The sequence below is a fragment of the Coptis chinensis genome, chromosome 8 (genome assembly GCF_015680905.1).
Source record: "Coptis chinensis isolate HL-2020 chromosome 8, ASM1568090v1, whole genome shotgun sequence".
Taxonomy (NCBI): Eukaryota; Viridiplantae; Streptophyta; class Magnoliopsida; order Ranunculales; family Ranunculaceae; genus Coptis; species Coptis chinensis.
Window position 1 is genome coordinate 2,642,036 of NC_141463.1, and position 12,331 is coordinate 2,654,366.

At 33.5% G+C, this 12,331-nt stretch overlaps 1 protein-coding gene across 1 annotated transcript; it reads left to right on the forward strand.

Annotated features, from left to right (window-relative positions):
• Positions 1–1,959: 1,959 nt before the first annotated feature.
• LOC147479305 (chalcone--flavanone isomerase-like) lies at positions 1,960–11,717 on the forward strand. The gene is made up of 4 exons (XM_086580499.1): positions 1,960–2,068; positions 2,159–2,320; positions 8,950–9,173; positions 11,268–11,717. Exons 1-4 carry the CDS (start codon positions 1,960–1,962, stop codon positions 11,454–11,456), a joined length of 684 nt encoding a protein of 227 aa, XP_086436625.1. The 3' UTR covers positions 11,457–11,717.
• Positions 11,718–12,331: the final 614 nt, after the last annotated feature.

A 12,331-nucleotide genomic window follows, 5' to 3' on the forward strand; every position in this document is an offset into this window, starting at 1 on the left:
TGGAGAGTAAACCAATAAATTCAAAACAAGTAAAAAGGGTGGAATAATCAATGGTGCAATGGTGTTTTGCGACCATCAAAAGAAGATCAGAGTTATAATGGAAAAGGAAAACTAGCTTACCAAATTCGATTCACGTTGAAAGATGAAAGTATGAAGTAAATCCCCTAAGACAGTAACAGAAGAGAGTTGCAACTTGATTGTAAGATGAAAGGGAAAAGGGAATGAACTAGCGCAATGGCGGCATAAGAAGATTAATCCTATTCTATATTCATGAACTCCTCAATTCCCATAGAAAGAAAATGGGGCAGAGATGACCTACAGTTGGGTTGGAGGATAGAACGAGGATTTTTCTAATTCCCGTTTCTCACGAGATAAGGTGAGACTTCGAAGTCCCGCTGAGTGTGGGAGTCCAAGTCTGACAACAATTCTAATTCTAGTAGTTTTTTTTATCCAAACGGGCTGTGAGAATGGTAAAACCCACCAATTTCAGTTATGGTGGGTTTTCTCACTGTTGCAGGAATCCTAAGAGTCGTAGAACTGTAGAAGTTGTGGGGAGAGAAGAGAGAATAGCAGGAATCCAATTTGAATGAGTTTCGTACGTGTATTTTTTTTTCCGTGTATTTGACTATTTGGCATAAACCACGGTAGAAAGTGGAAAATTTATATACCACTGTTTATGTTTAAGGTAGTGGGGATGTGGAGTACTCTCATGCTAAAAAAAAAACTAACCATGGTATATGGCCCAACTTATATATCCCCACGGTTTTCATGTAACTATGGCATATACTAGTAAACCAATGACCAAAGAAGTTTCCGCCATGGTATAAAAGTATTTCCCACGGTTTTTGGAAGAACTGTGGTATACGTTCTTATTGACCGTGGTATATGTGTCATTCTGTAGTAGTGAATAGCTATGAACAATCACTATTCATATCTCAACATGAGCTATGAACAATCAATGTTTATACCTCAACATAATGTATGATCAGTAATAACATCTATTGTTCATATGAACAATCATTGTTCATACTTATTTGGGTTATGAACAATCAATGTTCATAAATTAGTGATTAATATATTGTATGAGGTACGTTTACCTATTTGGGTATGAACAGTCATTGTTCATATATCAGCATAATGTATGATCAGTAAAAACACATATTGGAGTATGAACAATTATTGTTTATACCTTAATATGAGGTATGAACAATTATTGTTCATACATTAATATGTTGTATGAGGTACGTTCACCTATTTGAGTATGAACAATCATTGTTCATATATCAACATAAGGTATAAACACTCATTGTTCATAGCAAAACGACAGAAATGTTAAAATCGGAAAATATTTATTTCAAATCCAGACTATTTGTCCTTATGAGTTATTTTCACTCGAAAATTGGTTTTTAGGATTATTTTCACCCGAAACTTGTCCTTGAGAGTGATAAAAAAAACTCTGGCTGTGAGAGTTATTTTCACTCGGGCCTTGGACCAATTTCTTGCAATGCAAAATCATGTTCCATCTTACTGTTGATGTCGCCATAAAACCACTCAGGGAGATGTCTAGTAATGACCGAGTCAGGTATATGTACTAAAATCATTTTCCGATTGAAGCATTACATTTGTAGAAACATAAATGTATGAATCTTCCACGATGTAACTGATAACTTTATTCTTTTGATAATGCAATTACCCTTCAGCGAAAAACAACAAAAAAAAAAGAATCCTGTTTAAGAGCTCAAGAAACAGTTGAGGCGGTGGTTTAATAGATATATCTCAAACGGTTGTGTTAATTAAGGACAGATTGGTAGTAATCAGTTCACGTTTAACAACTTTTATACCAAATAACAATCAGCAAATTTTTATTACCTATACATTACCACAAAAGGAATTGACAGAAGATACTCAAAAAGACACAGTCCGTAATTGATTCATCTTCGAACTAAAAACTAGAGAGAAATGGCCCGACAAAATACCGTAACAGAAGTGAAGGTGGAAGATATCACTTTCTCTCCAACAATAATAAAGCCTCCTGGTTCAACTAACACCTTCTTCCTTGGCGGTGCAGGTCAGTGCTTCAATATTAGCACTAGTGAAAATCTATTTACATTTTAGTTCATTCTCTTCTAGCATTGGTAATGTTATTTTGCGCATGCAGGGGTGAGGGGTTTGCAGATTCAAGATAAATTTATTAAGTTTACAGCTATAGCCGTTTACTTGGAAGAAGAAAAAGCAATTCCGTTCCTTGCTCTTAAATGGAAAGGCAAAACTGTTGACGAGTTGGAGAACTCTGATGACTTCTACCTCGACATCATTACAGGTAAGAATATATAGTACTACGAAGAGGCCTACCCGCTACAACTGGAAGTTGAAGTTAGAACTAGTCAGTCGAAACTAAATTTTATTATTAGGGATATATGGATGATTATTATGTTGCGCTATATATTCGATCTAGCTCAAGCCTCAACGAGACTTTTCTCAGTCCAATATTTAATCACCAGCTTCGCTCTCTCTACTGAATCTTTGAAGTAAAAAACGGTAGTAGAAATTTTAGTCCTTGATTTGTGTGTGTAGTATGTAGCTGTGAGCCTATGAGACTTGAGTAAACAGAGAATCTGTTCCTCTTTCTAACGGGTTCTATATCTACTATCACCTCTCTCTATATTAAAGCAGAGTACATCTTATGTGGGTTTAGCGTTTAGGGTTGTTTAGGGAGACCTCTAAGAGAAAATTTTCTCTCTCCTAACTAGGTGGCTTTCTACCATGCTTTCTACATGATGTGGAACCTCTTTAGAGAGTTTTACGATTACTACAATAACTCTCCCACTTCGTTTCATATTTCAGTGCAACTCTTACTATATATTAGGACAACTCTCCCATCGTAAGTCTCTAAGAGAAAATTTTCTCTCTCCTAGGTGGCTTTCTACATAATGTGGAACCTCTTTAGAGAGTTTTACGATTAGTATAATAACTCTCCCACTTCGTTTCATATTTTAGTGCAACTCTTACTATTAGGACAACTCTCCCAACGTAAGTGCAATTCAAATTAGTGGCTTCATATTTCACTACTCAGCTAGAAGCTACACCAAGATGAGACATGTTTTGTTTGTATTCATAGACAAGAAAGAAAGCTTTGTGCCTTTGTGCAAGTATAGCTTTCGTCGTTGTTGAGAATGAAGTCGTAGAAAACAGATGAATGGTGGGATGATCATGGTGGTTGAATTAGATGCATTAACTTAAGGAAAGGTAAACAATACGTGAGCCAGAGAAAACATGCATATATACTCTATGAAAAGGAAAACCCCTGAAATTGTTTCGAGAGACCATCAAATCTACATATAGAGGTTCAATACGATGCTCTGATATGATGATCAACAAATTTTCACCCAACTCGGTTTCTTTGATTATCTAACAAGATGTGCTAGCAAGCATGATAGCTCAGTCTCCATGAAAGGCAACATTGGGATTTCAGAAGGGATACCAAACAATACTTCCAGCCTATTTGATTTCCCTGGATAAACTTTTCTCTAAGCACATTCAAGAGATGAGAACCGGTATGGATGTTGGCCCAAAGTGCTATTGTGTGAGATATTTGGAAAGGTGAAGCACCCTAAGAAAATGAGGATTCGAATCCCTACTGCAGAATAATTTTTTTTTTAGTCCAGTCAGCAGAAAACCAACTCATCTTTCGCTTCAGCCTCATCTTTCACTTCAACAGGGAACCAAATATAGTGCATATAAGAATTCCATAGTATGTATATATAGATAAAAAGTTTCGAGGTTTCAAAATTAGATTCTATTGAATTCAAGACGGTGGAAGATGATAATCTTGGTGATATTGCATTATTTGTGGGATTGAAATATTGAATAACTCATTTTCCTTTCTGGCATCTGATTTCCCTAGATGTGAAGGGAATTGCATTTACTTATTCACTGACGACCAAAAAGGTGTCGATCAATTTGGAAGATGGTACTATCGAAATAATTTTTGAAAAAAGATATTCCAAGTGATTCTCAACATGTCTATAAGTTGTTGGAAAGTGAGAAGAAATTGATTATATTGTGCGTTCATGCTTTTCTTGGCACTATGATTTTCCTTTTGTAATCTGTTTGTTGCTTTAGTTTTTAAAATCACGATTATTATTATAATTAATATATAGGGTCTTGCCACTGATCCATTTATTTTTTAACACTTGCCATTGATCCATGAGTGAAAATGAATTGATATTGAAAGTCCAAAACAAGTATGATAATCAAGTTGGGAACCTCGATTAATCCCGGGCCCTATTCCAACCGGGTACTGCCACACCAGTGACCTTGAGGGGAATCGAACTAGTGACCATTGGGGAGCAAACCCAAGACCGGACCAGTTGTGCTACCCCTCAAGGATTTGATGTTAATATCTATCTATACTATCATTAGCTTAGTGTTTTCAGTCTATGAGGATTCTGCCCAATTGGCATCTTGAACATTTTGACCTCAATTAAAAAGGAGATGAAGTGCCAAACTTTGGATTTTTCATTCTCTATTTTGCCTATCCCTCCCTATTCAGTGGAAATGAATTTAGGTAGGCAAGTGAATTTGACTCTTCATTTTCATGGTCCAGTTTGTTTCTCTAGTTTAAATTCATAATTTTTACTAATATAATAGTCTAGACACTGTGGTCTCTGTCCAGGTTCGTCTACCATACCATTTTGCAAAGGAAACTTACAAATAGATAGATAAGAAGAAAAATTTAGAAACTTACAAATAGATGAGGACGAAAATTTGGTAAGATGAGAATGCATATATCTTTAGATCAAGTACTACTTGCACGGATTTTTTAGAAGATGAGAAGACATATATAATACTAATTTGGTAGTTGAGATTGAGACTAAGCGACATAACCACATTCTTAAGCCGAGTGTTAAGATTAACATGTTCCATCGCTTGCAAACATGTGTTGTATTATGTCCTCCCAATTTTTTGTCCATTGTAATATTAACTAGCTAGAAACGCATAAAGGGATATTCTGATTACATTTTATGGTAAGGCAAGTATCATAAAGGGAGGTTCTTACATCAGGAACTAATAAATACTATTGTGGTTGGATTATTAGGTGTAGCTCAAATGAGACTATATATTGACAATTAGATGACTTTCTTAGAGCACTCAGTATCATAAATATGTGATTGAGCACATATATGAGTTTCAGAGCATATTGTGTTTGGGGTTTGACATACAAAGAGGGGTGACATATTAGGGTGGCAGAACATTTTTCCGAGCAATGCAAGTCACAAGAATAAGCATAATGGTTTTGATTTTTTATTTTTTGAAAACTCCAATTCAACTTGGAAACAACTAATTTTTTGGCACACAACTAATGATGCAAACAACATTGAAGTTTTTGAAGGGCAGTTACGTATAGGATGATAACGAATATGAAGGAATAGAGTTTTTTTTTTTTGTATGGTTTCTTACTAAAGCATTGGTCAGACATTCTAATTTTAAGAGGTGAAATATTTAAAAATCCCAGGCGTATGCCCGGGTCCAAAATCTAGTATACTACTAGTTATGTAGTACGCTCAAATTTGCGTTGTATCCCAACCTTAGTGCCCAAGTATACAATATGAGTAATTGTTGGAATTAGTAAATTTAGATCTAGCTATTTTGGTTCAGTTAGAGTTGCAGGTTAATTAATTAGAAAGTTGTGTGATTAGCAAGTATGAGTTGCTATTAGGAACCAAGTTGATATTGGTAATATAAGTAAGATTAGAATTGGGTTGGTATTAGAAGTTTCTAATTAATTAGTAGTTTAGTAGGAATTAGTAATTGGAGAAGCTATATATATGTGTGAGTGCCTAGACATTAGCTTAAGAAGAAGTGAGAGAATAATAAGAGAGATGCATTGTTGAAGTGGTAAGGTCTTTTGTTCATGAAGTTTAATATAAGTGGTTGAATTGATATAGTAAAGTTATTTAGTTCAAGTTTGTCTTCTGCGTATATTATTCAATTTTGTGAGTTTGAATCAAAGTTTATATTTTACATATGGTATCAGAGTTTTACGGTTAAAGATCCAAAAGTGTTGAAATAATGGAAGATAATATGTGGATGGTTCCAAAGTGGGAAGAGATTATGAATTTTGGGCATTGGAGTTTTTAGATAGAGATAAAAGATTGTGTTTAAGTATTTGAATGTATGGGAAGTTGTTGATCAAGGAATTGAAGAACTTGAAGATGAATCATTATTGAGTAAAGAAGAAAAAGATACATTAGAAGAAAACAAAAGAAGAGATAGTCTAGCATTGTGTTGTATTCATAGAGGAGTAGGTGCTCAAATTATATAAGAAAGTTGTTTCTGCTCAAACTTCAAAAAATGCATGGGAGATTTTGCATGATTATTTTGAAGGTACTAGTGAAAATAAAAGGGTTGACAAATCAAAAGTTCGGTGTTACAAGTGTAAAAAATTTGGTCAGTGTAGGTATGAGTGCAAATATATAAAAGATATAGTTGCTAGCTAGAAACCAAGACATTATTAGTAAGAATGGAGAAGATTCTCAAATTTTGTCATTGAGCAATACTATGGATGAAGATCAACACAAGTTGTGCCTAGAAATTGAAATCAGAAGTGTGAAGAAGAAGAGTTGGTTTCAGAAATAGAAATTGAGAAAAATACATAATTGTTTGATCTAGAAGAGTCAATTGCCAGTCTTGATTTTGTTGATGATGGAAAAGAAATTGGGAAAAACCCAAATATGTTAGACTCAGAAGAAGTGATTGTTAGTCTCTTGATTTTAATGATGATGAACATGAAGTACATGATGAAGAAAAAGAAAAAGCAGAAAGAGAAGAAAACGAAGAAAAAGAAAAAGAAAAAATAAATTGAAATTGAAATAGTACATGAAGAAGAAAGTCTTATAGTATATATATAGTAGAGAAAATTCATGGAGATGAGAAATTTGAGATAATGAAGTTTACTGAGTTTCTCTGTGACATGATGGTAATTTGTATCAAACTGATCAATAAGGAAAAATACAAGAAAAATAAGAAAGTGAATCGTTTGAAAACTAGATCTGAAGAAAAACTACACAAGAAGCATTGTTACAAGTCAGGAAATAAAGGAGAAAGTTGTTTAAGAGTCAAATTGGTACAAAAAACACATAAACAAAATAGGAAAAGATACAAGAATGAAAAGGGAGAAAGTTTTGTGAAGATTTTAATGGCACCAAGAGTATGCAAAAAAGATGCTAGAAGATCCAAACCAAACTTGAGAAGATACAAGAAGGGTTCAGTATTTCGTGGGAAGAGTAAGAGTGTAGAAGGGGAGAACTCATCAAAATCTAGATTGGTTCCAAGTGTTCGTAAGAAAAATCAAACACTGTACAAGCAAAAATTAAAGTGGTAGAAGTCTAAACTAGAACGATACAAGAAGGTTTTGATATTTCATGGGAGGAGTAAACACACGGAAGTTAAGTGTAAGTATAATGTTAATGTTGTAATGGAATTTCATCAACTAGGATGTCAAGTAGTAGATATCATCATGGAGCCGCTGAAAGTCAAAAAATTTATCAAGCTGAAGATGTTCTTGGGAATGACTGCGTTCCAAAATCTCAATTTAAAGGAGGTTATTGTTGGAATTACTAAATTGAGATTTAGTACTTGTTGTTATATTTCAAATTAAGAGAGGCTGTTGGAATTAGTAATTTTAGATCTAGCTATTTTGGTTAAATTAGAGTTGCAGGTTAATTAATTAGAAAGTTGTGTTATTAACAAGTATGAGTTGCTATTAGGAACCAAGTTGATATTTTATACAAGTAAGATTATAATTGGGTTGGTATTAGAAGTTTCTAATTAGTAGTTTAGTAGGAATTAATAATTGGAGAAGTTATGTATATGTGTGAGTGCCTAGACATTAGCTTAAGAAGAAGTGACAGAATAATAAGAGAGATGCATTGTTGAAAAGAGATGTATCGGTATGAAGTGGTAAGTTCTTTTGTTCATGAAGTTTAATATAAGTGGTTGAATTGATAAAATAAAGTTATTTAGTTCGATCAAGTTTGTCTTCTACGAATATTATTTAATTTTGTGTGTTTAAATCGAAGTTTAGATTCTACAGTAATGTATAGACACTAACACAACGTGGCTATCGACATTTACACTTCTGAATTGTTGCTTAGATTTATAACTGGAATACACCCTCAGCTTGCAACATGTTTTCTATAGTACTGGAATACCATTCCAATAGCACATACATGGTCTGATAGGTTTTCCAAGATATGATCTTCATTTTAAAGGTTTGTACTGTTGGAAGTTGGAACCCTTGGCCTCTTTTTAAGGCCATGCATATCATTTAATTGCTCTTTTAAACATAATTTGAAAGGGCTTGTGGCCCTCTATTTTGAAGGAATGAATTGGTGAAGCCATGAACTCATATTATATAGAGGGAATTATTTTTTTCTTCTTTCTTCTTTATCTTTTTTATATATTTTTAATTCGTAAACATGTTTTAAATGACATCAATGATTGATTGATGCAGGCGGGATTCGATCCCAAGACCTCTAGTATCATCACCCAAAGGTTTTACCAAATTTGATAGTTTTTTATATTTTGGGTAAAGATAGTTTTTTTATTGAGTACATGATGTACACACACCCATCATATCTTATCTTAAAATATTTACAACAAACTTTGGTGGTCTCACCCACCATGCCGAACATAAAGATGGAAGTGAAGAAAACATATTAGCATTTACATTGTCCCTATGTATCTGAGGCTCTGTCCTCAACCCTTGATCAGCTGCAATATTAGTCGCCCATCTAGCAAATGTGTCAACAGCACAACTTTGCTAGTTAGCACCTATATCATAAAGTTCTATCCATCATTCATGATTTAGTATAATCTCTGGTAAAGTTCGTTGTTCAGTATAATGGAGCAAAGACTTAACTAATACATCTTTGTGAATGCATGCAGGTCCCTTTGAGAAAATAGTTTTAGTCAAGATGATTTCACAATTAATGGGGCAACAATACGCAATGGGGCTAACAGAAAATTGTATCAAATTCTGGAAGACTTTGGGGAACTACACTGAAAGCAAAGATAAAGGCCTTCTAGAGGAGCTGATTCAAGTTTTCCAAGATGAAATTTTCCCTCCTAATTCAACCATCCTATTCACACAATCTTCTCCAACTTTGACTGTAAGTGATATTTAGTAAATATGTGACCTAGTGACTCTAGGTGGTACCAAGGAGGTTGGGATGACATCCTATATGACTGCATTATTCTCATAAGGAGTTGAGGACAACACTAAGAAATAATTCACTGTTATCCCATCCCAAATTTCATAATAACTGAACACATATAACAAGTGGCATTTCTAGTCATTACAAAACTTGACACATGATATGGAACGGCTATTAAGTCCAGACTGGATAATTAACATTACACAAAGTTAAAAGAACCTCAAATGTAAATAAACAATACACGTCAACCACAATACATCCAATCTCAAACCACAAAAAAATAAAAAATTATATATATATATATATATATATATATATATATATATATATATATATATATATATTAGTCCGTAGCTCCTAAAGGATCTAAAACACCAAATCTAAAACAACTTAACTTCACTACAAAATGATTTAAAACCTAATCTTTTGTGCATATGATCTACTAACCATAAAGAACATCTCTACAAAAATTCAACTCGTTTGACAATTTTTAACATTAGCAAAAGATGATTGCAAAAACTAAACATTTCTGAACCGTTAGATATTTTTTCAAAGTGGACAACAATTTTTATATAAGTTAGAAAATATCAAATGAGTTGAATTTTTGTAGAGATGTTATTTATGGTTAGTAGATCATATGCACAAAAGATTAGGTTTTAAATCATTTTGTAGGTGAAGTTATGGTTGTTTTAGATTTGGTACTTATTTAAGGTCTTTTTAGGAGCCGAGCTGATATATATATATACCAAAAAGTATATACACCCTCGCTCAAACGCCTCCATACACACACGAGAAAAGAAACACATATCCTTACTACAAGATCACTCTTTTTCTCACAAAAAGAGTTAAATACAAAAGGTGTTAAAAATCGTAAACATAGTAGAAAACAAAACTGTACAAAAGGTCTCCCATAAGCATCTAACGTTGTTCTCCAGCGTGCTGCTCATAACCCTGGTCGCCTCTATCTACATTACTGGACTAGAACGCACCCAGCGTGCACAAAAGAACACACTAGGTCGGCCTAAGCTGGTGTGAGTTAAACCATAGCACAACAAAGTATATATCTCGTGCACAATAATATATGCAAACCTAACCACTTACCATATTATATTGACATCCGTATAAGGTAGGCAACCTACAGAAAAATTATCTTATTTTCATGTATAATAAAGTCCTAAAATTACCAGTCGTACTCCACAATGGCCGTCACTACTCACATTACCAGCCTACCCAAATATATATGGACAGTATCAATTTTTAAAAACAACAAATGAGTCATTATATGAGCTTCTTTGATCTAAATAGAGTTAATGCGATATTGAACATACAATTATTTACCAAGAAAAACCATCTAAAAACACAACCTCAATCCATAATCAAAGAAGCACAGTTTATTCATTCAGATCAATTCCTAAAAAAAAATATATATATATATATATATATATATATATATATATATATATATATATATATTACCGGCCGTACTCACAATACGTCACTACTCACATTACCAGCCTACCCAAATATATATGGACAATATCAATTTTTAAAAACAACAAATGAGTCATTATATGAGCTTCTCTGATCTAAATAGAGTTAATGCGATATTGAACATACAATTATTTACCAAGAAAAACCATCTAAAAACACAACCTCAATCCATAATCAAAAGCCGCAGTTTTTCATTCGGATCAATTCTAAAAAAGAAATATATATATATATTATATATAAAATATATATATATATATATATATATATATATATATATATATTCAATTCAATGCACACATAAACTGAAAAGTAGAACTTATTGGGTTTAGGTTTTTCCGGGAAAAGTTCATTGTTGCAATTTTTTAAGGAAGAAGAACTCGTTAGTTTTTTTTTATTGTTTTATTTTTTGGGTCGCCCTTAGTAAGTTTCAACTATAGTTTAATTATGTAGGAGGTTAGTTGTTAGTTGGGTCGCCCTTGGTAAAATTAGTGGTGTCAAAATGTGACAACCCTTATCATATTATCTTAATCAGGGTATATCTTTTGTCAATTACTGTAGATTGGATTCTCCGAAGATGGTTCCATACCAAAAGAAGGAAAAGCAAATATAGAAAACAAGCGGCTTTCAGAGGCAATTCTTGGCACTGTACTTTGTAAAGGTGGTGTGTCACCTGCAGCTAGAAGAAGTTTAGCGGTGAGACTATGTGACTTGTTTAAGGTGGAAGAGCAAAAAGCTGCAAAATGTTAAAGTGAAAACCACCAGTTACAGGCGAAAAATGGACTGGATGCAAAAACCATCTAGGAAGGTGTCTTTTTAACAAAGATGGAAAACAAGTGGCCGCCAAGAGAACAAAATAAGAGGTTGCCAAAATTATATTGGCCGATGGAATATGTATTTAACTATATAGTTTTCGTCCATGTTCACTAAACGACTATCGTTCAATGATAAATGAATGATAACAAAGTACATATCTTATATATCAAATTAAATAGCAGTTGAGTCCTTCATATTTCAGGTTCTAAAGATTACATGTTATGTATCCCCTTTGATAAACTGAACCTTTACTCTATCAAGGCCCTCGTGTCACGGTTGAGCGAAACATTTGGAGGATCGTTGGACCTTGTTGTAACTTTCTCCTGATCGTACAATCACATTGAATACATATCCTGTTCATATACCATCTTGTTCCCACCAATCTTAGTTGAACGCGTGCAGTGGGGGTTGTAATAGCTTTATGAATTAAAAAAGAAACGAATTAAATGACAATGACATTGTTCTAGAAAGAAAATTGAAAAATCTCGTCATACGAAACCAAGCTCTGGGTGAAGAATTTGCTCACTCTTAGTCTCTTACTAAACAATGTTATCAAAATTACTAATGGAACAATTATAGGTGGAAACTTGTTGTGAGATGCTAAGAGAGGCATATATAACAACATCATGATATGAAGATCAAAGAATGTGTTAGTGGACGGGATGGAGAAGAAGAAGAATGGAGGCAGGAAAAATTAGGGTTAGAGTTCATAACATTACTCGACCCCGAGATCCATATAAATACTTGAGTCTAATACATGAAAATAAGAAATAGTAAACATAGCCCGTTTTGGCAACCTGAAACGATAG

Excerpts from the sequence above, each read along its gene's own strand:
- LOC147479305 (XM_086580499.1), top strand. The coding sequence starts at position 1,960 with ATGGCCCGACAAAATACCGTAACAGAAGTGAAGGTGGAAGATATCACT. Across the intron at positions 2,069-2,158 it reads CTTCTTCCTTGGCGGTGCAG|GGGTGAGGGGTTTGCAGATT; the intron begins GTCAGTGCTTCA and ends TTGCGCATGCAG. Across the intron at positions 9,174-11,267 it reads AATCTTCTCCAACTTTGACT|ATTGGATTCTCCGAAGATGG; the intron begins GTAAGTGATATT and ends CAATTACTGTAG.